Source organism: Physcomitrium patens, chromosome 16 (genome assembly GCF_059467195.1).
Source record: "Physcomitrium patens ecotype Gransden chromosome 16, ASM5946719v1, whole genome shotgun sequence".
Classification (NCBI taxonomy): Eukaryota; Viridiplantae; Streptophyta; class Bryopsida; order Funariales; family Funariaceae; genus Physcomitrium; species Physcomitrium patens.
Window position 1 is genome coordinate 4,495,660 of NC_143425.1, and position 24,258 is coordinate 4,519,917.

At 39.9% G+C, this 24,258-nt stretch overlaps 2 protein-coding genes and 1 non-coding gene across 12 annotated transcripts; 2 read left to right on the forward strand and 1 right to left on the reverse strand.

Moving 5' to 3' along the window:
* The first annotated feature begins 1,504 nt into the window (after positions 1–1,504).
* LOC112293561 (RNA-binding motif protein 25) lies at positions 1,505–7,811 on the forward strand. 10 transcript variants are annotated; one of them, XM_090256743.1, is made up of 10 exons: positions 1,697–1,778; positions 2,223–2,525; positions 2,686–2,753; positions 3,229–3,539; positions 3,854–4,006; positions 4,444–4,727; positions 5,003–5,136; positions 5,479–6,171; positions 6,380–7,038; positions 7,376–7,811. In XM_090256743.1, exons 4-10 carry the CDS (start codon positions 3,285–3,287, stop codon positions 7,628–7,630), a joined length of 2,433 nt encoding a protein of 810 aa, XP_090112869.1. In that variant the 5' UTR covers positions 1,697–1,778; positions 2,223–2,525; positions 2,686–2,753; positions 3,229–3,284; the 3' UTR covers positions 7,631–7,811. The 10 variants fall into 10 exon arrangements, with proteins under 10 accessions (XP_024398891.2, XP_024398894.2, XP_024398895.2 ...); XM_024543123.3 differs by lacking the exon at positions 2,686–2,753 and having other exon boundaries at positions 1,505–1,778; positions 6,377–7,038; XM_024543126.3 differs by lacking the exon at positions 2,686–2,753 and having other exon boundaries at positions 1,505–1,778.
* Positions 7,812–8,687: 876 nt separating this feature from the next.
* On the forward strand, positions 8,688–8,761 carry TRNAI-UAU (transfer RNA isoleucine (anticodon UAU)). Its single transcript has one exon. It is a non-coding gene; the product is annotated as a tRNA-Ile (tRNA).
* Positions 8,762–19,000: 10,239 nt separating this feature from the next.
* Positions 19,001–21,669, reverse strand: LOC112293336 (uncharacterized). The gene is made up of 2 exons (XM_024542627.3): positions 19,771–21,669; positions 19,001–19,596 (listed from the first exon to the last, which is right to left on the reverse strand). The coding sequence occupies exon 1, from the start codon at positions 20,696–20,698 to the stop codon at positions 19,781–19,783; it is 918 nt and encodes a 305-aa protein (XP_024398395.1). The 5' UTR covers positions 20,699–21,669; the 3' UTR covers positions 19,001–19,596; positions 19,771–19,780.
* Between the last annotated feature and the right edge of the window lie 2,589 nt (positions 21,670–24,258).

Here is a 24,258-nt window from a genome sequence, read left to right on the forward strand (position 1 = left end):
AAGCTCTTTTGACAGAATATTCCTTTCTAGAGAAAATCTTCCGATCCCGCCAATTCGTGACATTACATCTCAGGGTTGACTTCTGTTCAAAAATTAGTCACGTCGGAAAAAGGTAAAGGATGCGGTTAAAAATTGAAAGTTAGTGTTTGCAACCTTTGTGTCGTGAAACTGTTGAGAGCATGAAATGTAACTGGCACTCTCCATGGTATTTACTGTAGTCTATAGTAAATACTGTAGCTACAGTATTTGGAATGTAGTGGAGAGAAACTGTTTATCCTCTCCCCTTGTCCTTTTGTATACATGACAGAAACTGTTTATCCTCTCCCCTTCTCCTTTTGTATACATGACACAACTAGATCAATAGGTTTTGTGTGAAGATTTCTCTCTTTAGAAACTCTCTTGTGTTTGTATTACTTACTACTACTCTTGTGTCTTTCTAAACATTCTCAACAAAAACGAGGGCATTGAGATTTCACATTGAATGAAGATAAGGTAGTTGAATATGATAAAATAAAATAAAATGAATAAATATTTATTTTATTGTTATTTTTCCATTGCAATTTCTAATAGTGGCCTTTGAGGATCTATAACATGAAATTGTTTAGAAGACATGATGATTTTGATTGAAATTGAAATTTTGAATATCTTTGTAGTATCTTCTGATATGCTTGTTTTATTGATATTATTACATTTTGGTTGTTGCTTGAATTATTTAAGCCATGCATACAATCTTTCGTTTGTTGATTGTTTTATAAGGCAAGGTGCAAATGGTTTTCACAAGGAGTAAGCGCATAATATATCACTTTCAAAATGATTGCTATTCTTACTTTAAACACAAATAACTGTACCAAAAGCTATGATAATAAAACTTCTAATTTATTTATGTACATATATTTGTTTTAACAACATGAAAATACATTTTATCTTTTGATTGCATTTCAATGATATTTTCAATAATAGACAAAAGCACATTAAAGAATTAACTAAAGAAGTATGTTAACGAGCAAAATTGTTTATATCATTGTTATGATTGACACATTTCATTTTTTTAAAAATAAAAATAAAGAAGCCTCAATATATTTGTAATTCATGTTTTTTGTTAAAACATAATTAAATCACTAATATATATATATATATATATTTATATTTCAACTTCTCATTTGTCTCCATTTACTCATTTTCTTTACAATAGTAACAACAAATTTCATAAAAATACTGTGTTATTTAATTCAAAGATAAAAATGATAATTTAATAAATTTCATTATAAAATCCTATAATTTAATAATTTTTTGTGTTGCAAGTTTTGGTTAAAAGCCCAATAATATATCGGGCATTATCGTGGAGAAAGGGATAATCATGGCAAGAACTAAAACACATGGACTTATATTTTATTGAAATTTAAGCATAATAGAATTGATGATACTTTAGAGTGCATTACTTTCACTTTTTTATCAGGAACACTGAATAGACCTCCATTCAGAATGACTTGAAATTAGCGTGTAATTGACGGGAAATGAAATGCCAAGTGGCAAGAAGTGGCGCCAAAGCAAAGAGGATAGTGCAGCGCGGGATGAGAAAGGGAATCTCGCGCCAAAAATTCAGACCATTCCTCGTCCAAACCCTAGTCCTCCTCCTGCTTTGCGTTCCTCCCTCTATGGAAAGCTTGCGCGACCACAGCCTGCGCCATCGCCTCCTTGTGCATTCATCGCCCTCGTCCGCCTGCAAGGAAGTTACAACAGGCTCCTCTCACTCCATCGATGTTGCCGTTACTCATGGAGTGAGTGCCCGTCTCACATCCTTGAGTTTTCGGGACAGAGTGACACAATTGATGAGGACAGATAGTTTGCGTCGGTGTAAAGGAGTGAAACAACGTCGGTAATGCGTTTCTTATTCGTCTGATGACTGGTTTTGAGTCTCGACGTATGGGGATGATTTCTGAAACCTGAAGGATGGACGACCACATTTTGAGGGGTTTCGTATGGTGGCGTATTGGAGAGTTGGGTTCCGACTTGGGGGGGAAGCTTGTGAGTTAAATTAGGGTTTTCAAAGTTAAGGAGAATGTGAGTGCAGTTTAGTTTGCGGTGGCGGTCTTGTTAGTGGGAGCTGTTCACTGGTGTAGGGCTGTCGCGGGAGTCGATATTGAGCATATGTTTGAGTTGTCGTGGGAGTCGACATTACCGTTTATCTTTTGATCTCTTACTTTAAGATTTTTTTGTTTAAGGATGTGAGAAGAGTATATCGCTCGTGAAATATATTGAAACTGCTCAATCGTTCGTGACGAAATCTTTTGAGGCCAAGAGGGAGGCGATCAGTTACAAGATGAGCAATCCTTCGTTCGGAAGTGCGGGAGGTCAGCCAGAGCCAGGAGGAGGTTCAATTGCATCGACGCAGCCAGTGATGCGGCCTGGGTATGGAATGCCAATTCAGCAGCAGCCAAGACCGTACGCTCCCCCGCCAGCCGGATTTGTACCATCACAAGGGCCAGCTCCGGGGCAGTCGGCAGCGCCTGTTATGCCTCCTGGAGGTGGGTACACGCGTTTTGTATTAGTTGTTCATAAAGATTGTTTGCATGATACAAGGGTAGAAAACATGGACGCACAGAGAGCACCAGGAGTGTGTACGTGGCGGGAGAGAAAGACAGGCATGTGTGCAAGAGGGTGACAGACTGTTTTCTCCTCCAGCAGTGCATTCGAGTTGTCATGGTGAACATGGAAAGAGCGCCCACGGGTGTGAGCCTTCATCGTCTTATGTGGTATGCTTAATTCCCTATCAAACAATCGCAACAGCAATTATATCTGCCATCCCATCATCCTTTGCACATCTTATTTCCTTCACCTTCTACTTAAGTTTACCGCACAATCCAATTACTAAGAACTAGAAGTCGATCGCATTCTCACTCGGTTGGGAAGTTACACGAGGACAGACGTGTTACTTGTCAATTCTTGTCTCCTTAATAGGCCCCTAGGTTCATCAGCACCCTTCACCAGGAATAATGTGTGTTTTCTTTCAAGAGGATTGGATGTCTTCTGGCTCAGTTTATTTTGAAGGTAAGAATGTGGCCATGAGATGCTCTCTGGGGTAATGTACATTGCTGGAATGAAGCCTGGATCAGGTGAGTACATCATACTTGTGCCATTCTTCCAAATGCGAGTTGTTGAGGCTAAAACTGAAATTAGCGTCTCAGCTTTCAAGTCTAGAAAGATTCTTTCTGACACGATTCTCCCCAGTTCCTGTTTCTGGTTCTGCAGGCGCGCCCCGCTACTCTGCATCTTCCTATGGACAAATGGTTCGACCCCCGGTGTTTACACCGCGTCTTCCGATGGGACCACTTCCAGTACCAATGCTTGCAAGACCTCCTGGAACTGGGATCCGGCCTATGCCGCCAGTGCTGAAGCCACCGCCTGGTATGCTGCTTAACGACCTTGCTGTGAAAGGTCTGGCTCAGGTCGCAGCTCCACCCGAAAAGCCTCACACGACCGTGTACGTTGGGAAAATTTCTTCCACTGTTGAAGATGAATTTCTTCGAGCAATTCTTCAGGTGGTTGCTTTTTCTACGCCACTTTTGACATGTATGGGGTTTGTTTTTGAGTTAGAAGTACCATATTTGAGGAAGATGCGAAGGTGACGGTAACGTTGAAGATTGATGAAGAAGGGCGATTGTTCTTTGTACATGGACACTCCAGCTGTATAATGAATGCAATTACAGATACGCAGAGAACATTGCGCATGGATGGAATGTTATCTTTTTCATTTCAAGTATAAAGACTTGACATTCTTTCTGAGTACTGTTGATTAGCTGAACGAGACTTGTTGTGCGTTTTTTTGTTAATCTTTCTCTGCACTGTTTTGTAGCTCTGCGGAGGCATCAAAAGCTGGAAACGTGCTCAGGATCCTACGACTGGCTCTCCTAAAGGCTTTGGATTTTGTGAGTTTGAGTCTGCTGAGGGTGTGCTGCGAGCTCTCCGTCTTCTTAATAAATATTCTCTGGAGGGGCAGGAACTAGTGGTAAGCGCCTGTCTGAGGGGTCATCATGCTGCTCAAAACATCTGGTCCTTTCCATGAATAATCCCGAATCTTATATTTCTGGTTTATCAGATATACTGACTCCCACCTTTTTGAGGGAGGCTGGTTATGATGCTCTAGCACTGTGAGAAGGGTGTGTTGCTAAGAAGTTGGATTGTGTTTTATAGAATTCCTTTATTTATCCTCATGCCTTAAGATTTAGGAAAGCTTGTCTAAATTAGTTCTTCTGTTGTTCTCCTTTCAAGTCGTGCAGAAAATAATAATCTCGTTTGGGATTTGTTTGTTGATTAGTGTATTGTTACCCCGAGGTTATCCAATATCGTGAGCGACTAAGCGGGTCTGGTGGTTAAGCTAACTTGTAATTTCTTCAACACTACTTTGTATTAATGTTAATGGTATTGAGAATTTGATTTTTGCAGCTGAATGTTAATCAAGCAACAAGGGAGTACCTTGAGCATTATGTCTCAAAAAAGAAAGAGCAGGAGAGGATTGCACTAGAAGAGGAGGCAGCCAATCGAGAAGAGGAAGCTGCACCTGGAGTGGAAGTTGTGCCTGCGCCCAAGAAAGCAATGAATGGCGTGTATTCCGATAAGGACGAATGTACTTCTAAAGAGGATTCTAAAAAATTCGGTCTTGTGACTCAGGCTGACAAGGAAGTCGATGATCAAGCTGTTCAGAAACTCAACGCTATGCTGGCTGAAAGGTATTTTTATGTCAATTTATTTGTTTAACTTTAAAACTTAATTTTTTTACGCAATAAGATATTATTATCATTATTTAATGATCTCCCTGCTATTCGTTGTTCAGGTATTTATGGAAATAGTAATTGCTGGTTTTAAGTTAGGATTTTGGGACCTGCGAGTTGTATCCCTAATTTGCTCTGATTTTCGCAAGTAAACGATTCTAGGAATCTCGTCTCATTCTTTGCATTCCTCCATGCAATGTGCACTATCGCTGATGGTTCGTTGATTGTTGCAGGGCAAAAACGAGACCTCTGCCTCCACCGCCTCCCTTGCCTTCTACTTCAGAAACTAATGTGAAGAGCAGTTCTGTTGCTGATGGTCCATCTCTTGTTAAAGATGGTGACTCATCTGCAGACGGAGTAAAGAGTGGTACAATTTCTCAAATTTCACGGTCTAATGTTACTTGCAGTTTCTACATGGCTCTAGTGTAAAGCCTTGAATGTGCATTGATTGTCGGTTGGTTTTATCGCTTGACATGGTTTGTCATTAAGGGACTTAGCTGGCTATTTTTTCATCTTTTTGTTGTTTTGTTCGTGTTTTCTCAAATAAAATTAATCTGAGTCTATTCAGTTCTGCTGTCACTTTCTTGATGCAGATATGGACGGATTTTTGTATATCTTCAATTTTCGTGTCATCTTCGTAGTAAACTGACCAGTTGTATTACACAACGCTAGTTTTGACCTCTGTGTTCACTGTACTGCGATCTTGCAGAAAATGTCAGTGCAAGGAACGACGATGATACTATAAGCGAACAAAAGCAAACCAGCGCAGATGTAGAGGCGAGCTCTGCCGATCGTGGTAGGCGAAGTGAGCGGGTCTCGGAACGTGAAAGAGAACGGGATTTGGAACTGGACAAAGAACGTGAAGTGGAACGTTATGAACGGGAACGTGAAAGAAAGCGTTTACGCCGGGAGCGGGATCGAGAAAATAGGGCACGGGAAATTGAACGGTTGTACGAAGAGCGTGAAAAAGAATGGGAGAGCAGAGAGTGGGAGAAAGAGAGGCAACGGTTGCATGACAAGGAATGGGAAAAGGAAAGGGAAAAAGAGAGACGCAGATTGATCAAGGAACAGGAGGAAGAGAGTGATGATGAAGATGATCGTCATAAGCATCGGTATCGAAGTGCTGCCTACGATGAGAAACGGAATCGCCGTCAAAGAGAGTATGAAGAGGATTTGGCTGATCGCATTCGGGAGCAAGAAGAGCGTGCTTCTGCTGAGCTTTACAAACGTCATAAACCGAGTCCTGAACCTGCAGTTATATCCAATGATGAAAATGTCGCGGACGTCGACGAAAAACCTATCCCATCAACTAATCATGTCGAGGAGCCCGTGATTTTGCCTGACCCATCTGCGCATGTTGTATCAATGTTCGATAGTGATTCAGAAGAAGTGGCAGGTCCCAGTAAGTATTTTTATCTCGTAATTCTGCAATTGTTTGTGAAGGTGGTGTTAAGTTTACAACTCATAATGTAAGGTCTTGTGTAGTTGGTACATCTTTTTTTTTTCCAAGTGGTGAGGGCGTATTTCAAGTATGATTATTTTTGTAAGTATAGTGATGAGACCTGAAAACTTTGTCTAATTTCTTCAACATTTGTCGCTGTGCAAAGTAGAAGAGGATGCTGGCAACGGTGTTCACCCAATTGGAATAGAAGATAATTCAGCTGCAGCTGTCAACGATCTGAAGCTCAGTAGTAGCCCTGCTCCTCGCAAGCTCGGATTTGGTCTTATTGGGTCGGGAAGGCGCAGTGCAGTACCCTCTGTGTTTACTCAAGAAGACGAGGATCCTACTCCCGATGCTAACAAATTGCGTACACTAGTCCCTATCGACTATTCTGCAGAAGAAATGCATGTTGTCTCATCTGTCTCATGTGCCCCACCTCCTCCATCTTCAAGTGGTGGGCTAGCTCACAATCTAGCAGCTGCTGCAGAGTTTGCCAAGAGTTTATCCTTGTCATCAGCGAAGGTTGAGAACGACAAAGATAGGTCTAGAAGGTCCAGAGATAAGGCTAACGATCGAGATAGGTCTCGGAAGGAGAAAGACCGAGATCGTGACCGAGACAGAGACAGAGACAGAGAGAGGGAAAGGGATCGTGATCGTGAGAAGGACAGAGATTGGGAGCGTGAACGTGATCGTGACCGTTCCTCCAGGACGGAGTCCAAGACATCTGAAACGAAAAATGTTGTGAATGCCAAGCAGCTAATTGATGCCATTCCCACGACCAAAGAAGATCTATTTAATTTCCCTGTGAATTGGAATGTTTATGACACGGTATGTTTCTCAACTAACGTGCTTTGAAACCTATATGGCATAGGACTGAGGGACGAGCTAGCTGATTGTGAAGAAGTGCCACCTTCATTCATGTCAAAGCTTCATTTGAAATTGATTGTGTGATGCATGCCTTCAAATTTGGTTTTACGCAATTGTAGTAGGCTGATGCTGGGATTTGGCTCATGAAGTACAATCCAAATCATGGTCTGAAATCGTTTCAGGCCCTGAAAGGGATAGTGGTATCATGATTGGGACAATGTTGGTTTTTAGTTTAGCAACTCTTTTTAGTGCGTTTCGAAGTGTTCTTATACAGTTTCGTGTGGTTTTCGTGTGACAGCATGGCCTTCATGAAAAGATGCGACCTTGGATTTCAAAGAAAATCACAGAGTTTCTGGGTGAGGAAGAGACTACATTGGTGGATTTCATAGTGAGTAGCACCCGGAAACACGTTTCAGCAGCTACTATGTTGGAGCTTCTAGAGGCTATTCTTGACGATGAGGCTGAGATGTTTGTACTGAAAATGTGGCGTATGCTCATCTTCGAGGTCCGACGGGTCGAAACTGGTCTTGTTACAGGAACGAACAAACCTTAAGATGAATAGCATCTGTCTTCAAAATTACCTGTTCCATTTTCTTCAGCTTAGTTTAGAGGTCCGAATTCAACATCATGAATGAGGGATACATTTTCAACTGATTTCATTGTTTTGTTAAATCTATATGCATAAATATTTCTGGCTGCTTTGTCCACTAGCATGGTTTTTTACCCAACCAAAAGTCTAAATTACAATTTCGTCAATTATGTTTGAAAATATATGCATGTTCTTGGAAACGACAACAAATTGACTTGTGGCAGGTTTTTTTGGAATACATTGAAAAGCTCTATGAAGCAAACCTACCAAATCAATCTTGCACTGGTTTTAAGCAGATTTCTCCAGCATTTTGCATTCTTCAGCATCCTTCAGCAAGGAAAATGTTGTGCCATTAATGACCAAATAGAGAGGTTTTCGAAGCAACGCTTCCTTCAACATGCAGTCCACAATGCAACATTCCTCAGCGCCCACTTATCATTTTGCATCTCGCTTGTCTTTTCGACCTTAACCTGAAAGAAACAAAAAAGCAGCCACTTTGGGCATCACATTGGATTTTTGAGGTTTTCAGGGTTAGTACCTAATTAAAATTTGAGGGGTCTCCTCCCTCCATTTCCTTACATCTATATCCATAACTAAGCCCTCATCGCACATCCCACGGCCGAAGAATCTTGCTGACAGCAGAAACAATCGTACAGAACAAATATTTTCTTCAAAATACCGAACACCGATTAGCCTCCATGCCAGACACTCCACTACCAATCATATGTTCCACAGAACACCAAAACCTTTCATCAAAAACTACGACCCAGGGGAGAGTCCAACCACGTAAAAGCAAAGACAAATTGGGATGTAAACAGGAGAGGGGACACCATGAAGTTGGATGAGCAGAGGGGCCCAGGATAGCGAAGCAGATGCTGTAGTTACGGAGACGAACAAGCGACTTCCAAAATCCGGGTAAACAGTCGATAACGACTAAGAATAGATTATGAACTTTCCAAGTTGATTAAGTAGCTTTCTTGAAACTCTTTAGATATTGTATATTTCATCTTCCCAACAACCAGCCCCCGTAGCTCAGTTGGTTAGAGCATTGGTCTTATGAGCCAAAGGTCGTGGGTTCGAGCCCCCCCGGGAGCACAGTTATGGTTTCAACAGCTCAGCTGTCAGAACGCATCCACCTCCGTAGCTAATGTGACGACCATTTCAACTATCGGCATGTACGCCCCTGAAAGTTTCTAACCATCAGTTTTTATATTTCTATATCTGAAAATATGTAAAAGCATGTCTGGCCAATTAATTAATTCTTCCTTCTTCCACTACTATTTTTTTAAAGTAATTCAATGAATGATATTACAATAAAAATTTATTTGATTAATAATATCATTAATTGAAATAAACTTGAAAAGTTAAAAAAAAAATTCATAAAACAAATAAAGATGTTTTAGAATGATTTACAGAACATTATATGTAGCTGAACATAATTTTTTCTCTTTCTGCATATGCATATATATATATATATATATATATGTTGATTCTCTCTACTCAATTAGATAAACTAGATTTATATAATACTTGTGTTATTTGTAGATACTAATAGATCTAAGTTTGTAAATACAAAATATGCAATTTTTTTTAATTATCCCTTTAATTTAATATAAAAAATTAACTTATGTTATTTATCTATTATATCTACATAAAAATAAAAAAATTAATTAACATTAACAATGTATTTTTTTTAAAAAAAAAATTAAAAAAAATTGTAGTTTATATATTAAAAAAGAAAAACTTTAATTTTATCTACTGTTTATAAAGAATGGACATAACTAAATTCTAGATGTTTTTTAAAATATGAAATCAAAAATAAAAATTTAATAATTAGTAAAGTTGTTGAGTATAAAAATTGATAATATGTCTAAAAACTTGGTTTTGAAAAATAGTAATGGTGTGGAACTTCTTTCTAAACCATCACTATTTAAGACCCATTAATCTTATGATAATATCATTCTAATTTAAAAAAATAAAACTATCTATGTCCTTAAAATCTTTTTGCTACAAAATTCTTAAGGTAAAAAAAATTAAAATTAAAATTAAAGCTTAATAGATATCATGTTTATGTATAAATTTAATGATTTAAATTTTTATAAATTTTTATTAAAAAGAAGAAATTTATATAAAATAACATAGAAATTAATCTAAAAACTAAGTATATAAAATTTAAACTAATTTGATATAAAAAGCAACCCCAATCACCCTTTAAATAACAACACATTTAAAAGACCTAAATCAAAACTAGAGGTTCAAAGTTATATTCTACTCAAGTTTCAATTAAAAAAATTTTGAAATTTTATTGAAAGAGGAAGGTAAAAATATCACTCAACAGTTTTGTTCTACAATTTTTCATTAAGATTTCACCTTTCTATACAAGATTAAAAATGATCATAGTCAAAAAAAAATTTAAACTCTTGTCCCATCTTTGTTTATCATCTATTTTTCTACACTACCCCAATAAACAAATACTGACAATGTGATACACTTCAACTTGGAATAAAATTGACATGGACGCCAGGTTGAAGAGGCTGGTCTCAACCTTAAAACATAATCCAACTTCAGAAAGGTTTCCTTTGGTATGTCAACTAAACTAACCAATAGCATCAAGCTTCAAGCTCTTTGTAGAATCCTCATCTGACTTCAACATTAATTTGGGTAGGAAGGGGAATTTACAGGAAACCTGGTAGCACGAAAAATTTAGTTATTCTGAACTTTGGCCAGGCATGCTCTAGAAGTTGGCCAGACATGCTCTAAGAACTTTGGCCAGAGCCCATGTCTACTTTTTCAGTGGAACGATGTACTGCAAGATTTCCATTTCGACGCTATCACTTAGAGTTATGCTTGAAACCAGAGAGCGGAAATCAGACAGGTCTTCTTTTGTACTCTTGAGTTTTGCCGTCATGTTGTGACTGGTAGGACGATGCAATTAATTGACCAGAAAGAGCAAATAGTAAGTGCACCTTGCTGGACGACATGATTTATAAATGCTGTAATGTTGTCACTCAGAACTGTTATTCTGACCGAATGCAATCCTCTGGTGTTAAAATTGCAGCTGGGTATAATAGATGCACAACTCTTGATTGACACATCGGTAAACAAGACGTAGCAAGGGTGACAACAGCTTGTAATTCTCGAATGCTCCGAGCATGACTTATTGTGATTATCGCAAGCCAATGGTTAACCAACTGAATTCAATGAACGCAGTCAACAAAAACATACTAAATGCCTCAGATTATACTGTAAAGAAGCACGCACATAACTCCGTCCACACAGAAACAATGTTGCTCACTGACAAAAACTTTCCGACCAGCCGGAATGCAACCCAGTCTGGATTTCTTTTCTCAAGTGTCCATCTCTCTTCTCAACGACATGCTAGAGTTTTGGAATATCCTCAAATCCGTGATTCTACGAAGCAGGTAAACAATACCAAGGTCAATATTCACAGGTCCGTGACCAACTGGATGTTCTAAGATCCCCCAGAACATGCTACTCTGGCATACTGAAGTGATTTATAAACTATAAAGGAGGCTATCAGATACACAGCGTGAGAATGTTTAGGTTAGTCAGGACCCATTAGATATCGCTGGGTTACAGAGAGTATAGAGAGACTTAGTTGCATAGCCGGACCCAGACGTGATGCTGCAACAGCAAGGACACTGAACCAGCAGCAGAACCTGAGCAAGTATATACTCAGACTAAGTTTCCCCTTTGCATGCCCTTCTATCAAAAAGTCTTCAACGACAACTGCAGGAGTTCACATCGTGTACCTGTCACAAACAATGATCTCCATGACCGACGCTTGCACACACCCATTGTTATGAGAGCTGCACACAATCATAAATTTCAACTCATCATACAGCCTCCGGTGGAGAACATTTGGACCGTGGTTTTGATACTTTGTTCTAAATGTTTACTAGTTTATCTTCAGTCTCTTAGCCATAGTAACTGTAGCGTTGTTACATTCAAACTTTGCATGCTTCCTTGCAGTGCTTGTATGAGTTTGTGATTAAGGTTCAAATTGACTAGTAGACTTTATTTTGAAACGACTCTTATTTTCGATGTGCGAGTTGTTCAAAGAGAAACGATTGTTGATGTCCAGTGTTTCGTTTGTTGCTGTGGGAAGCAGGTAGAATAAAATATCAGTCCTACGCCATTTTGGTATTAGGAAAAAAAGTATTCTTTTTACAGCAAACTGATGATAAACTGTACAGTGAAATAATACGATTTTTTTTCAAGATTCTAAAAAATTACTAAAACACCTTCATACAAATTGAAATGTCACTTTTAGCATTCATTGACTTGGAATCCATCCACTTCACAAAACTATGTTGTGTGCATCATATCTCTCTCTTTCTGTGTATATGTATATATATATATATATATATATATATATAAACATTTATTAGGATGGATTCACATTCTGTATAAATTGAGCAAACAATTTGATTTAAATCAACTCCTTTGAAAAGAGATAGTGCCACAGTTGAGTATGTTGAACTTTGTTTAAGTTCACATGTTAGACATTATTTTAATTGGAACTTTTTGGGTAAAATGCTCAATGGTAAGTAAATGCTAATGCTTTGATAAAAATTACTCAAAAAAAAAAAAAAAAAAAAAAAACTAACTCATTTTAATTGAAATAAATTTATACCAAATGTTAGTAAAATAAATAAAAACTATGGATGTTGTATATAAGGGTGCATATAAGTGTAAATATATACATGTAGGGTATTATTAATGCCACCACAATCCACCTCATAGTTAACATATTTCTTTAATTCTTTTCTATTCCAATCAAAAAAAGCTATTAATATTTTAAATATTTTTATTGAATCATGAAAAAATGATTGTTTTGGCTATAGAAATTTTTTTGTGACATTAGTAATATCTTATATACATCTCTAGATTTATGGACATATGTATGAAAATATGAATTTTTTATATTTATTTAATTCTAAAAAATATATTTAGAAAGAATGATGTAATCTAAATCATTGATCTTTATAAACAAAAAAATTATTATATATATTTCTTTCAACAAGTTGAGCGATAATTACATTCTATGAAGCATTCATAACTAAATTAGGTTTGATTCAAGAATAATATTTGAACTATGTGTTGGATGTAAATTAACAATAAATAAAACATTGTATGATTATCAACTTTTATTCTTTTTTTTAAATTTTTTTTAAAAAAAAAACACTTCTTGTCTTTAATGTTAGAGACATGCAAGTTACTAAAAACAAATCATAAAAAAAATCTTGTGTAACTTGAAACTAAAATAAATTCTTAAAAGTTACCACACAAAAAGATTAAGATTTTAAATAAGTTGTAACATTACAACATTTAAAATAAATTAAAATTGTGAAGTGGTTTATATTAAATTTAGAATATTTTTGCAAAAATAACATAATTTCAAAACCTTAAAAATATCTTTATATTTTAACTAGCACATGATTGTGTTTTCTAAAACAAAATCTAACCAAGAATAATACCATCTAAAGCTTTGAAGCATATACTTAGAAATCTATAATCTAAACATATATACTATTTCAACATATTTTGTTATGGTAAATATATCTCTTTCTTTTTTTGATGGACACACCATTGCAAAAGAAACATTTTTGTAAATGCTCCTAAAACCAAAATATGTAAAACCTTGGACAATGTCTATGAAATCTATGCCTTACAAATCTTAAAACTTTGTAATGCACCCAAATTGAGATGCCCTAAGTTGAAAACTCCATGAGCACCAAAAATATTCATTCTTTTGGAACAAAAATTGTTTCAAAATGCATCTTGCTTGTGGCAAGTGAAATAGAAGAGTTTAAACTTGCACATACACACACACATACATATATATATATATATATATATTAGTAGAAACCTGTACCGTTGGCCATGAAAAAACATTGTAAATTACATGTTATAAATTTTATTTGAAGCTTCATATGACATGGAACTCCATGTTGCATGTTGTTCCACTATGTTCCATGCCATTTCATGTGGTACTTTTGAGCTTGAGGCCTAGTGATCTCACAGTGCTACTCTTGACAATCTACAAGAACAACATGTAAATTTTGATCTTTGATTAATCAAAAGTTGAATTATTACTTCACTTTGATGAAAACAATAAAATATGTAGCTAATCAAAGATGATTTTTGTCTTCTTGGTTTATCCCTGTTGAACTGTTTTGTATAAGAGATTTTTTCACATTTTTCACATATTGCTACAGATACATGCATGTAGACACATAGATAAATAAATATATTTATATAAATATAAATATTATCCGCACACACATATTAATTAATGTTCATATATGTATATGAAATCGAAGTGGGCTTTGTGTAGTGGAGCGAGAGAAGGTTTGATGCGTTCCATTCAAGGCGGTGAGCAGATGATCGGCGCATCGTCGAGCTCCGGAACTCTCCTGGTAACGACGACGACCCCAGGAACGAAGGATCGATAGGCCAGGCCCGGCCAGGCAGGAGGATTGCAGTGATTATTGTTGCATTGCATGGCACCACCGGATGCTTGCACGAGGAGGCACGGTTGCATTGCAGGCTTGGACCGTGTAACTCTCTCTCTCCCTCAGCAAAATCATGCCAATCTCGTGTTCTCGAGGTGGTCCGCTCCTGATTGCGAGCCCTGGTGGATCCATCGCTCAAAGGGAAGGGCTTCGAACGAATTTCCGTATGCCCGATGAGCCAGACAGCTCGGGGGGGTCGTCTTTCGGTTTGATCCACCAAGCTCGCACTGGTCAACAACTCCCCCGCCGGATGAATCTGGATGCAAAACCTTCGCCGATCTCTGCCCCATTGGGTCCAACCTTGACAGAATGCCGCAGATTCCACGAGGCGAAAGCCCACCTGTGCGGAGGGTTCATCCAGACCCAACCCCACCCAGTTCACAGATCAATCCATCGATGACGAAACCAAATTCTAGGGGGTTTTCACGCATTAAAACCACGGTGACAATTGGGTGGGGGATGTGGAGTGGGTAAAGAAGGGTGGCAATCGCAGATGGAAAGCTTGGGAATAAAGCAAAGCGTGCGCTGTTGGCTTTTCACAGGGGCGTGTCGCTAGTGGTTGGGGAGGCAGAGAGTGAGTCTTGGCCGGTTTGGCGGCTCCCAGCCCGAGCGCCATGGCCACGAAGTTGCAATCATGGCAGAAGAGTCAACCGGGGCTATGCAAATCGAATGGCGGTGGGACTCCAACATCATCCCTCGGCCAGGAAACGAGGGGGAATGGGGTGGAGTGAGTGGGGTGGGGTGAGGTGGGTGCCGGAAAAACCCATCCCCCTTTGAATCTGTCTCCTGGGTGGTGGCAACCCAACTGTTCCGATGCAATCCCGGGCTACGGTCTCCGCTCACCAACGAATCGAGCACCGTGCCGGACACACGGCACGCGCTGCTGCAGCATCACGAACACAACGACGACGAAGACACAGATGATGAAGAAGCGGGGCGGTGATGCGGTGATGAGAAAGGAAGGAAGGGGGGAGAAGAGTGTGGCCGAGAATCGCGGATTTACGATTGCTAGATTGCTAGCGAGCTAGCTAGTTAGTTGGATTGAGCGGCATCATCACAGATTCTTCTTCCTTCTTTCTTTCTTTCCCCCGTTCTTCTTCTTCCTCTCCCATCCATTCATTCATTCATTCATTCATTCCTCCTCCTCCCCGTGGTCGCACGCCATAGCCACCACTGCTCTCTCTATCCCCTGTGCACGAAGCTGCGTCTCCACAGCCCACTCTCCTACAACTCACTATTCATTCATCCAACACTCTGTTCACCCATGGTTGTGGTGAACTTTCATCCATGTTCATCCATATTTTACTGGATTAGGGTTGTGTTTGTGAAGAAGAGGAGGGAGGGGACGAGGGAGGTTTTTTGTGTGGAATGAAATTAATCTGATGTTTGGTACGTCTGGGTAGGGGAGTAGTACAATAATGGTTATGAAAATGTATATACATATTGGATTAAAAAACATATGTATATTGTTTCTTAAAGCTTATTGGTTTACACAGAAATTTTTTCATATCATATGATTTATGATTATGATTATGGATATTGGTTAGTAAATTCAATAAAAGAGCTTACACATTTTTTTTCACATATTACATTCGTGTAAAAATTACAATATAATTATGATATTACTTAAATACAATGTTAATTTGAATGCAAAGCTTGAAACAGTTTTTCAAGAATTATGAATCATTTGTATTTGTATTTCTTTTTTTGATTTGTCTTGTTTTTCATTAGCCAAAGTCTCTCAGAAATAAGAATCAATACTATATGTACACAAATGAAGTATTCAAAAAATAATTTCAATTTATTTTAGTGAATGTAGAGTCACATGTAAAGTTGACAATTGTGGTGCTTTAATACTCTTCTACAAGTACTGTAAAATAGAGGAGGAAAATGTATTGGAGGATGGACCAATAATGTACAACTCAATTTGTAGGCAATTGATGCCACCAAAACTTGAAGGCAGAAAATACACTTAAACGATTTCTTAAAAATTAAAAAATTAAAAAAAAATGTTGTAGAATTTGTGGGTGAAAATCCCAACCCCTCTTGATTCCCTTCTCTTGTACATCATAATACTTCCCTTTCCTCTACATTGCAAATCAGAATCAGCCCTATTCCAAAAAACAGAAGAACAGACATAATTTCTATTCCTCCCGCTCCAGAAAACGACATTTGATTTGATTTATTTATTTTTCTAGTGAATGCACACATGGAGATCTAAGCACAAATCATAAAATCATTGAAGGCATTAATTATTTATATTTATTCTCTACCTGTGCCACCCCCCTATTGTAATAGTAGTAGGACTCCTACACGATCTCATTCCTGCCCCATTTGCATATATGAATAAGTATAGACAACCCCCTCCTCCTCCTCCTCGTTTGCTGCTGTTCACACTACTGACGACCAAGAGAAACAGCTAGCAAGCAAGCAAGAGCAAGGAAAGGCATAAACCTAAGTGCCACATGAGCAGGCTGAATAGAATGATGATGTGAGGCACCTCTGAATTGGATTATTTAATGGGGGGGGGGGGGGACAAGCTCAAGTAGGGTTAGGAGGAGGAGCAAGGAGCCCCACCAGTGTAGACCCACCAATGGGGAGGACCATGTATCCAAATCCCCTTTTTGGGCGGTGGTCATGGATTCCTTTAACTAACATCTATACTACTACTACAAAATGGAGGCAGGGCGGGGACGGGGATGGAGGGAGGGGAGAATGAAGGTGGGCAATCAAGCAAGGGCATGAATCGGAAGGCGGAGAAAGACTGTAATGACCACGTCATTTCAGCTTGCTTGCTTTGCGGCTTGAGCTCCCCTCCCAGCCTTTCACACCACACGGCAAAGAGGGTCCTTTGATTCATCCATCCATGCACCCATACATTCATCCATCTTCACTGTTCATCCTCTTTGGGTTTGATTGGCTTGATCATTCATCTAGAGACGTGGGGGAGTATGACATGGCATGTGCATTTGAAGGATGTGTGCCTTTTTCCTTTCTTTCTTTTTTTTTTTTTTTTTTTTTTGTCTTATTTCGTTTTCTTTCATGGTAGTAATGAGGATGTTTGATTGGAATTGAAGTCAGAAGTGACCTTTTTGGAGCCGGTGACCTCTGCTGCCTACTATTCAAAATGTGTGTGTGTTTATATATATATATATATATATATATATGAACAAATAATCAAACAAATCAAACAAACAAACAGAGTGAGAGAGTGAGAGGGCTTTGCTTTGAGCTGCTGTTTTTTTGTGGTAAAATAACTTTTTTTAATACAAATAGTTGAGCTATTATTTATGTTGGGAGACATCTGATTGATTTTTCTACTGCAGGCATTGGGTCTCACAACAAAGCCCTCAAAACGCACAAGCTCACACACACACACACACACATTTGTGGTGCTAAACCCTCCTCCCCTCCCCTTCATATTTACCTCTGCTGGTATCTAGTAGAGTGAGAAAAAAGCTGCCCCAGTTTCCATTAGTTGAAACCCTGCTCACTCTACAGTAGGGAAATATGTTAAGAAACAGGTAAACAAGCATGAAAGTTCCTTTTGTGCACTTTAATCACCACACCTGATGACCCAATGTTGTAAAAAGTCGCACCTCCACCAAATATAAAAAAAAGGAACTCAATCTATCATTTCTCCCTTCTCTTCCTTTCAGTGTCCTTTTTTTAAAAATACAATCATGTGCTTTTCTTTTCAAAGTTGGATCAGCAAAACAATTTGTCAAAAAGCACATCCAAATTCAGACATGTGCCTTTCAAGAGCAAACCCTTGATACAGTTACGAGTAGGGAATGCATGGGGAGGGGCCACAGGGTCATCCAATAGGGGTTTGCAGCAGCACATGGGAGACTGGAATCTGAAGAAGAAAAAGAGGGCTCCCCTTCATCACTCAGCATGAGCCTGGTCCAGATTAGAAATAGATAGAAGAGGGAGGGAAGAGCTTTCTCATTCACACCCCCCCCCCCCCCTCAGAGTACAACTCCCCATCATATCATATTCATATATATATATATATATATGGCAGCAATCAGCCATCCCCTCTCCCTCATATTTGTTGTGTTCTTCCCCCTCCTTTGAACCCAGTTCTACATCACTAGGGAGTTCTACATCACTAGGGAGGTGGTTTTGTCACTGGTCCATAGTGCTATGGAAGGCAAGCAATGGGGCTGTTGCAGCTGATCCCACTGCTGCACCTCCTCCCATCCATTACAAACACTATGGACCAGTGACAAAACCACCTCCAGGTGCTCTAAAGAAATGGACTAAGAGGAGTGACAACAACAACAACAACAGCACATGAGCCAGATGTTACAAATGCATTTGTAAGTGATCAAGCAGAAAAGTAGAGCTCTGCCCTGGAGCCTGGGTGTCCAAGGTTTGGATGGTTTGTGGTTGTGTTTTTGGTGGTGGTAGAAGCTACAAACTAGATGCAACAATATTGTTACTCTCTTGGAGAAGCAGCAGCATTGAGGTTTTGGATCATACTGTTCATGTAAAAAAATTGTGCATGGGGTTGCTGCACTTCATGACAATGAACATTGCAGATGAGGGATATTCCAACGGTGGAAGAGCTTCACTGCGAAACCCACTTGGAGGCAATCAAGAATTAAGTCGAAAAATGAAGTAAAAGCTTAATACAGATGAATATTGCCGGCGTAAAACTTTTGACAATTCGATTTCCATTTCTTCTTTCAGATTGCTTCATTTCAAATCTTGCAAACAATTAGATAATTTCACATGCAATCTCAAGAACACTTGAAGCTTTCATTCGCTGTTTGAGGAACCCAAAAAATGCAAAAAAAAATTGCTAACTTAATTTAGCACCTGTTTTTTTGGAATTAATCAGTGCCTTATTCATCCTCCAGGCTTATAGTAATCTGAGGCCTGGGGCAATAACTCAAGCGATGAAAACCGCTACCCACAGGACCGTAAGGACTCCATCCCGAAGTGAACCGAATACTATTTACAATCTGAATGACTATTCACTTGCAACCTAACCAATCAACTGCGAACTATGTGTTAGCCTGCCTAGTTCTGACGCAGTTCAACAAGCTTAAAATACAAGTTGGAACTTCAACGTCATGGGATTTGAGGTTGGATCTGAAAAGATGCCAAGGCAAACTAGAGTAGCTGTGCAAGGGGTATCTAAAAGGAATTGAACAAGTCTAGTTCTCAATGCTGTACATTGTACGAGTGTATTGAGTTACATGAAGTCTACACACAGCAACCAGTCCATTCAACCAGCGTCGATCACACCTGAACAAGTCCTGCTTATATTCTTGACAGATCGCTGCATGGGTGCCGATCCTCATCTGCAGCTGCCACACGTGAGTGACGCGTCGTCGATGACCTCTTCAGTTTATCATGCGCCAAAATTCTCCTGTCAATCTGCACACATCACAGTCAGAAGTAAGCAAAATATTTCTTTATCTTCAACAGACATGCTTGTGCACAGATTCGCGGAGACTCCAATTGCTACATCCTGGCAGCCTCAGAGGTCCTCAAGATAGAACGAAGAAGTAAAACTTGAACTGGAGCGACATAGGGGACAGTGGTTCATACCAGGATTTAATCAAATGGACTCGAAAATGGAGCCTTGTAATGGTCTGTGCACGCTCAATCTGCAATGCTGACCCGGCATCATATCATACAACCCTCCCGACAATGAGCTTGTAAGCGAGGCAAAGGGGTGCTCAGGCAGAGGATCGGAACCAATGTCCATATCGATTCCCAACATGGAAGACATGGTGGTGTCCATCATTGGCGGCACATGGGAAGTGCTGGTTTCGGGAACCCACGCTGAGTCAAGGCCGTGGTGCGAGAGCATGGGAGATGGATCGTTGAAGCTTGGGTGGCTGATCATGTCGGCACCGAAGAAAGGTGCGAGGATCTCGCTCAAAGCATACGGTGTCTCGCGCGGTTGAAAGGTGCAGTTACTAACGCTGCCGTCAGTTGGGCTCGGAAAGTCGCCTGCGTCGATGTTACTAACCGTGTTTCCGCTGTCGATACTGAAGGTGTTGCAGCTGTCCAAGCTATACGTTGTAGAGTCCTCGTTGTTGCTTCGCACAAGAGGGTCGGCGCCGGAACCATAAAAACGCCGCATCTCATGGGCATTCAGCTGGTCCATGAAGCTCCCTGCATCTTGATGTATAGAGTTACCAGCCACCGCTGTACTCGGATTTGCAACAACAGAGTCATTTGGTTGCTTGGATTGGGATCGTCGACCAGATTTCTTGCGCGACTTCCCTGTCAGCTTCTGCACCGTGGACTTGAAGTTGGCCACGTCTGTTTGGATCACTTTGGGAGCAAAAATGTGGATCACTCGAATATGCGGTGGTTGCGGGGCAGGGTGCCAGTGTCTTCCCGTTGGAGCAGAAGATCCCCCACAATAGGCAGGTTTCCCAATGCCATGCGAGTTCTTGTTCAAGCCCATCGTCGACTGTCGGGGCGTGCAGTTGTAATCATCGACAGTCGTGCGGTTTGCCATCATTTCCAATCGGTGAAACCGCTGGAGGAGAACAATTTGAGCCTCTGTGATCAATGAAACGACCAATCGCAAGAGAACTTACTGTGTTGGATACTGATCATGCCTTCTGGAGGATTGTTTGGTAAATGGACAGATATTGTGACTAGTAGTTTGGAGGGTCGACTGACATCTTTGGCTATAGAATTGGCAGTTTTAGCATTGCAACAACTTTGAGGGTACGGAATACGAGCTTGGATAGTTCCGTTCTGGACAAGGACCTGTGCGTGGGATCTCTATCAGGGAGATTTTACATAAGAAGTTCGAAGGTAGGAGTAGTTCAAGTACACGGCAAGACTGAAAAAACTTCCACTTCGAGTGTGGCGTCTACCTAGACCTCATGGAGACGGATTGTGGGAGATCTTTGAATCATTGGTTCTCTACTGCTAACAAAATCTCCTCAGCTGGGACAATTCTCGTATCTCCGATTTCCAAAGCGGCTACACGAGTTACCTTTCCACCTTCAAGTGAGGTTTCCAGATTGCATATCACGGCAGTTGCTCTACGTTCGAGCACGGACCAAGCGTCGTTTCTAGAAGGACGCCGTGTGCAACACGTTCACTGAAGATGACCAGGGAGTCCTGCAAGGGTTTACTAGATTACAGACGAGTTATGGCAAACAAGGAAGAACACGAAAGTCCCCAATAGACAGACCTGGTAGAGGGTTTCGCTGCAGTGATGCAAACCGGCCACAACTGTAAGCACTCTCCCAGGGTTCACCTTGTCAGACACTAGATTGCACAAGTTGTAACGACCACTTCGCTACACAATGAGCGACAACAATAGCGAGGAAACGAAATGGTACGTTACAGACCACAAATACTACAACACAACATTCACAGATGCTGTTGACCTTGAGCAAGTGCAGCTAGCGGTTGTCAGGACAGTCTGCAGCGGAAAGAAGGCTCTGAATCCTCACACGAGACGATTGCTAAACGATGACATGAACTGTTTTCCATAGCACTTCAACCATTTTGAAGTGTTTGCGAACCCCATGGTCCCACCTCACCCTCTTGGCTTCCAGCGCCGCACGCAGCATCGACGCACCACCGGCAGCTTCCTCATCTCATGGGACCCAGTTGTCAATTTTCTCTACGTCCGAAAAATTTCTTCCGAAACATTGTCGGGAACCCTTCCGTCGTCCAACTTCTTTACAGGAGGTCGAAAATCGTCGCAGCACTACCCGCATGACTTTGTTCCATCATTCCCTGTGGGTCCAACGTGGTGGCCAAACAATACCTTGAGATCGTACGCAGATGAAACGCAGAGTGTAGTCATTGGAAATCTCCTGAAGCCTTCGTTTTTTTTTCTATTTTATGAAATTCAGATCTTAAATTTGGTCTTCTAAACCCCAAACTAATCTGAGGAGAACATTTTTACCATTTAATATTGTCCAGTATGAGCACAAGAGCTCGTCTATCCTCCATTGCAAAAGTGCACTAGATCGCTTACAGGATGTGAACCTTGCTTTTTCAACGGCGAAAATGACAAACCTATAAAAAATTCAAAAAAATTCAAAATTAGAAAACTATAACTAGGACTAAAACTTACAATAACACAATAAACTTTAAAGTTGGGAATTCTGCGACCGCCATAAGCTGAAGATCCGGAGTAGCATCAGAACCTACGCTGCCCCAGTCCCCAACTTTCGACATCGGGGATTGAAACTTGGACAGACATCACTCATCTCTCTGAAAACTTCTTTTTTTTCCTTCAGAAAAAGATGACCCTAATAAACCAGTTATTTGATTCAGCAACATGGGACAAGGAAAGAGAATCTACCCCAGATGAGTTGTTCTTCATGGCCGTTGGAAACTCCAGCTGATCTTCTCACAAATCTTTCGCCTCAGTCTCGTCGTGCTTGAAATCACCTACCTCTGCTTTGACGTCCTTCAAAATTGGGTACCAGAAAATTAGGGAAATTGTCGGTCACCTTTGACTTCTTCATAGTAGGCGTCAATAGTATTTTTCTCCAAAATTTTGGCTGGCTATGACTTGGAAACGTTTTCGAAACCCAAGTGTGTTCAAAATGTTTTTTGTCCGCATCTTAAACTCCTAACGCTTTTCTAATAAGGTTGTGAGCTACGTTTTCGTGGTCACCTGCTCTTTTGGTATCACTCTACTTTTTTTACTTTGCTTCTGGGTGCAACCTCCCTCATTCCTGGCTTGTCTTCCATGCACAGCATCAATAACCAACATTTTGCAGGAATTTCATCAAAACTTTAACTTCGTCTAGAAAATCAGCCAACTAAAACGATGCAGGTTGACAGAGACTGATGGCTGAGGAGTGATAAGAGCAATGTAAATTGCAAGCATTCGCCTATGAAATATCTTTTTATGTAATTTACCACCAGCTTAAATCGCCATGGATGAATATATTGTATAACTTTTGAGCAATTTAATTTAATCGTGTCTTGTGGACCTTTTGAGAGGATAACTGATATCAATTATACTTTGCTAGCTTACATATTACTGGTAGTGTAAACTGAGCTTTAGAATTTTTAATGTATTTTTAGATTACTTGATGCACAAAATCTTTCGCTTCAAAAAATTACAGACCTCTGATGCTATTGAAATTGCACAGAATAAGCGTTACGCTACTATGTACACAGGTTTAAGAGAACACACGGCAGTTACTAATACAACTCCACATGCCGAGCAGATGCTTATATATCTCAAGTAAAATACAGAGATCAATATTAATAGACAGCCACACAAGGTAATTAAGAAATTTCAACAAGAATGTGTATCCCCTTAATAACTGACTCTAGTCCCGATTTGGAATCCAGGTTTCAACTTTTCAGTCTTTCGGAACCAATGCCACCCACATTGAATACAAAAGCGACAAGTATGAAGCACAAGAGATGAGATTTTCCAGGTATAAATTTCCTAGGATCCAGTTAATAATAACTAGTTTTAGATTTGCACCTTTTACTAGTGATAGAATGTTTCTCATTTCCTCTCAGCCTGGATGTTTCAATACTTAAACAAGACCTCAAGTTTTAATACTGAATCATTTGTTCGACGAGTAAAACATTGGTTCCGTCGGCAATCTGATGAGGAATGAAGCTCATCAGGACAGACAATTCAATACCCTCTGTGATAGACCCGTGATTGTATTACCAACTTGTTGGAGTGAGCCAGTGATCAGTCGGTGCACATGTTAGAGGCCAGACATGTTACTTCGTTTCCTTCGCGAGACTTTATTTACTTTATTTATTTTCATGAGAAGTTGGATGACTAGCTCTCATGGCTAAACTTCTAGTCACCATTCTTGTTTGAGTACCTAAATGCTTCAATAGCAACCCTACAGAACTCGAACACTGCATCATCACCCGAAAGACGGCCAAAATACCTTGAAAAACTCACGAGTTCAGATCTGCATTCTGAGGAAAAAGGACTGGCCAAAAGTTATGCAGTAATTCATAAGACCCACAACATGCACATTTCTAATGAGCTAACAACTCAGGATCAATAAGAGCTAAACAAACTTCATGCTCAAGCCCCAGTTCACCACATGAGCCTGC

Coding starts and splice junctions, on each gene's coding strand:
- LOC112293561 (XM_024543123.3), top strand. CDS start 1,520: ATGCCAAGTGGCAAGAAGTGGCGCCAAAGCAAAGAGGATAGTGCAGCG. Junction 4,007..4,443: donor TGGAGGGGCAGGAACTAGTG/GTAAGCGCCTGT, acceptor TGATTTTTGCAG/CTGAATGTTAATCAAGCAAC. Junction 7,039..7,375: donor ATTGGAATGTTTATGACACG/GTATGTTTCTCA, acceptor TTCGTGTGACAG/CATGGCCTTCATGAAAAGAT.
- LOC112293336 (XM_024542627.3), bottom strand. CDS start 20,698: ATGATGGCAAACCGCACGACTGTCGATGATTACAACTGCACGCCCCGA.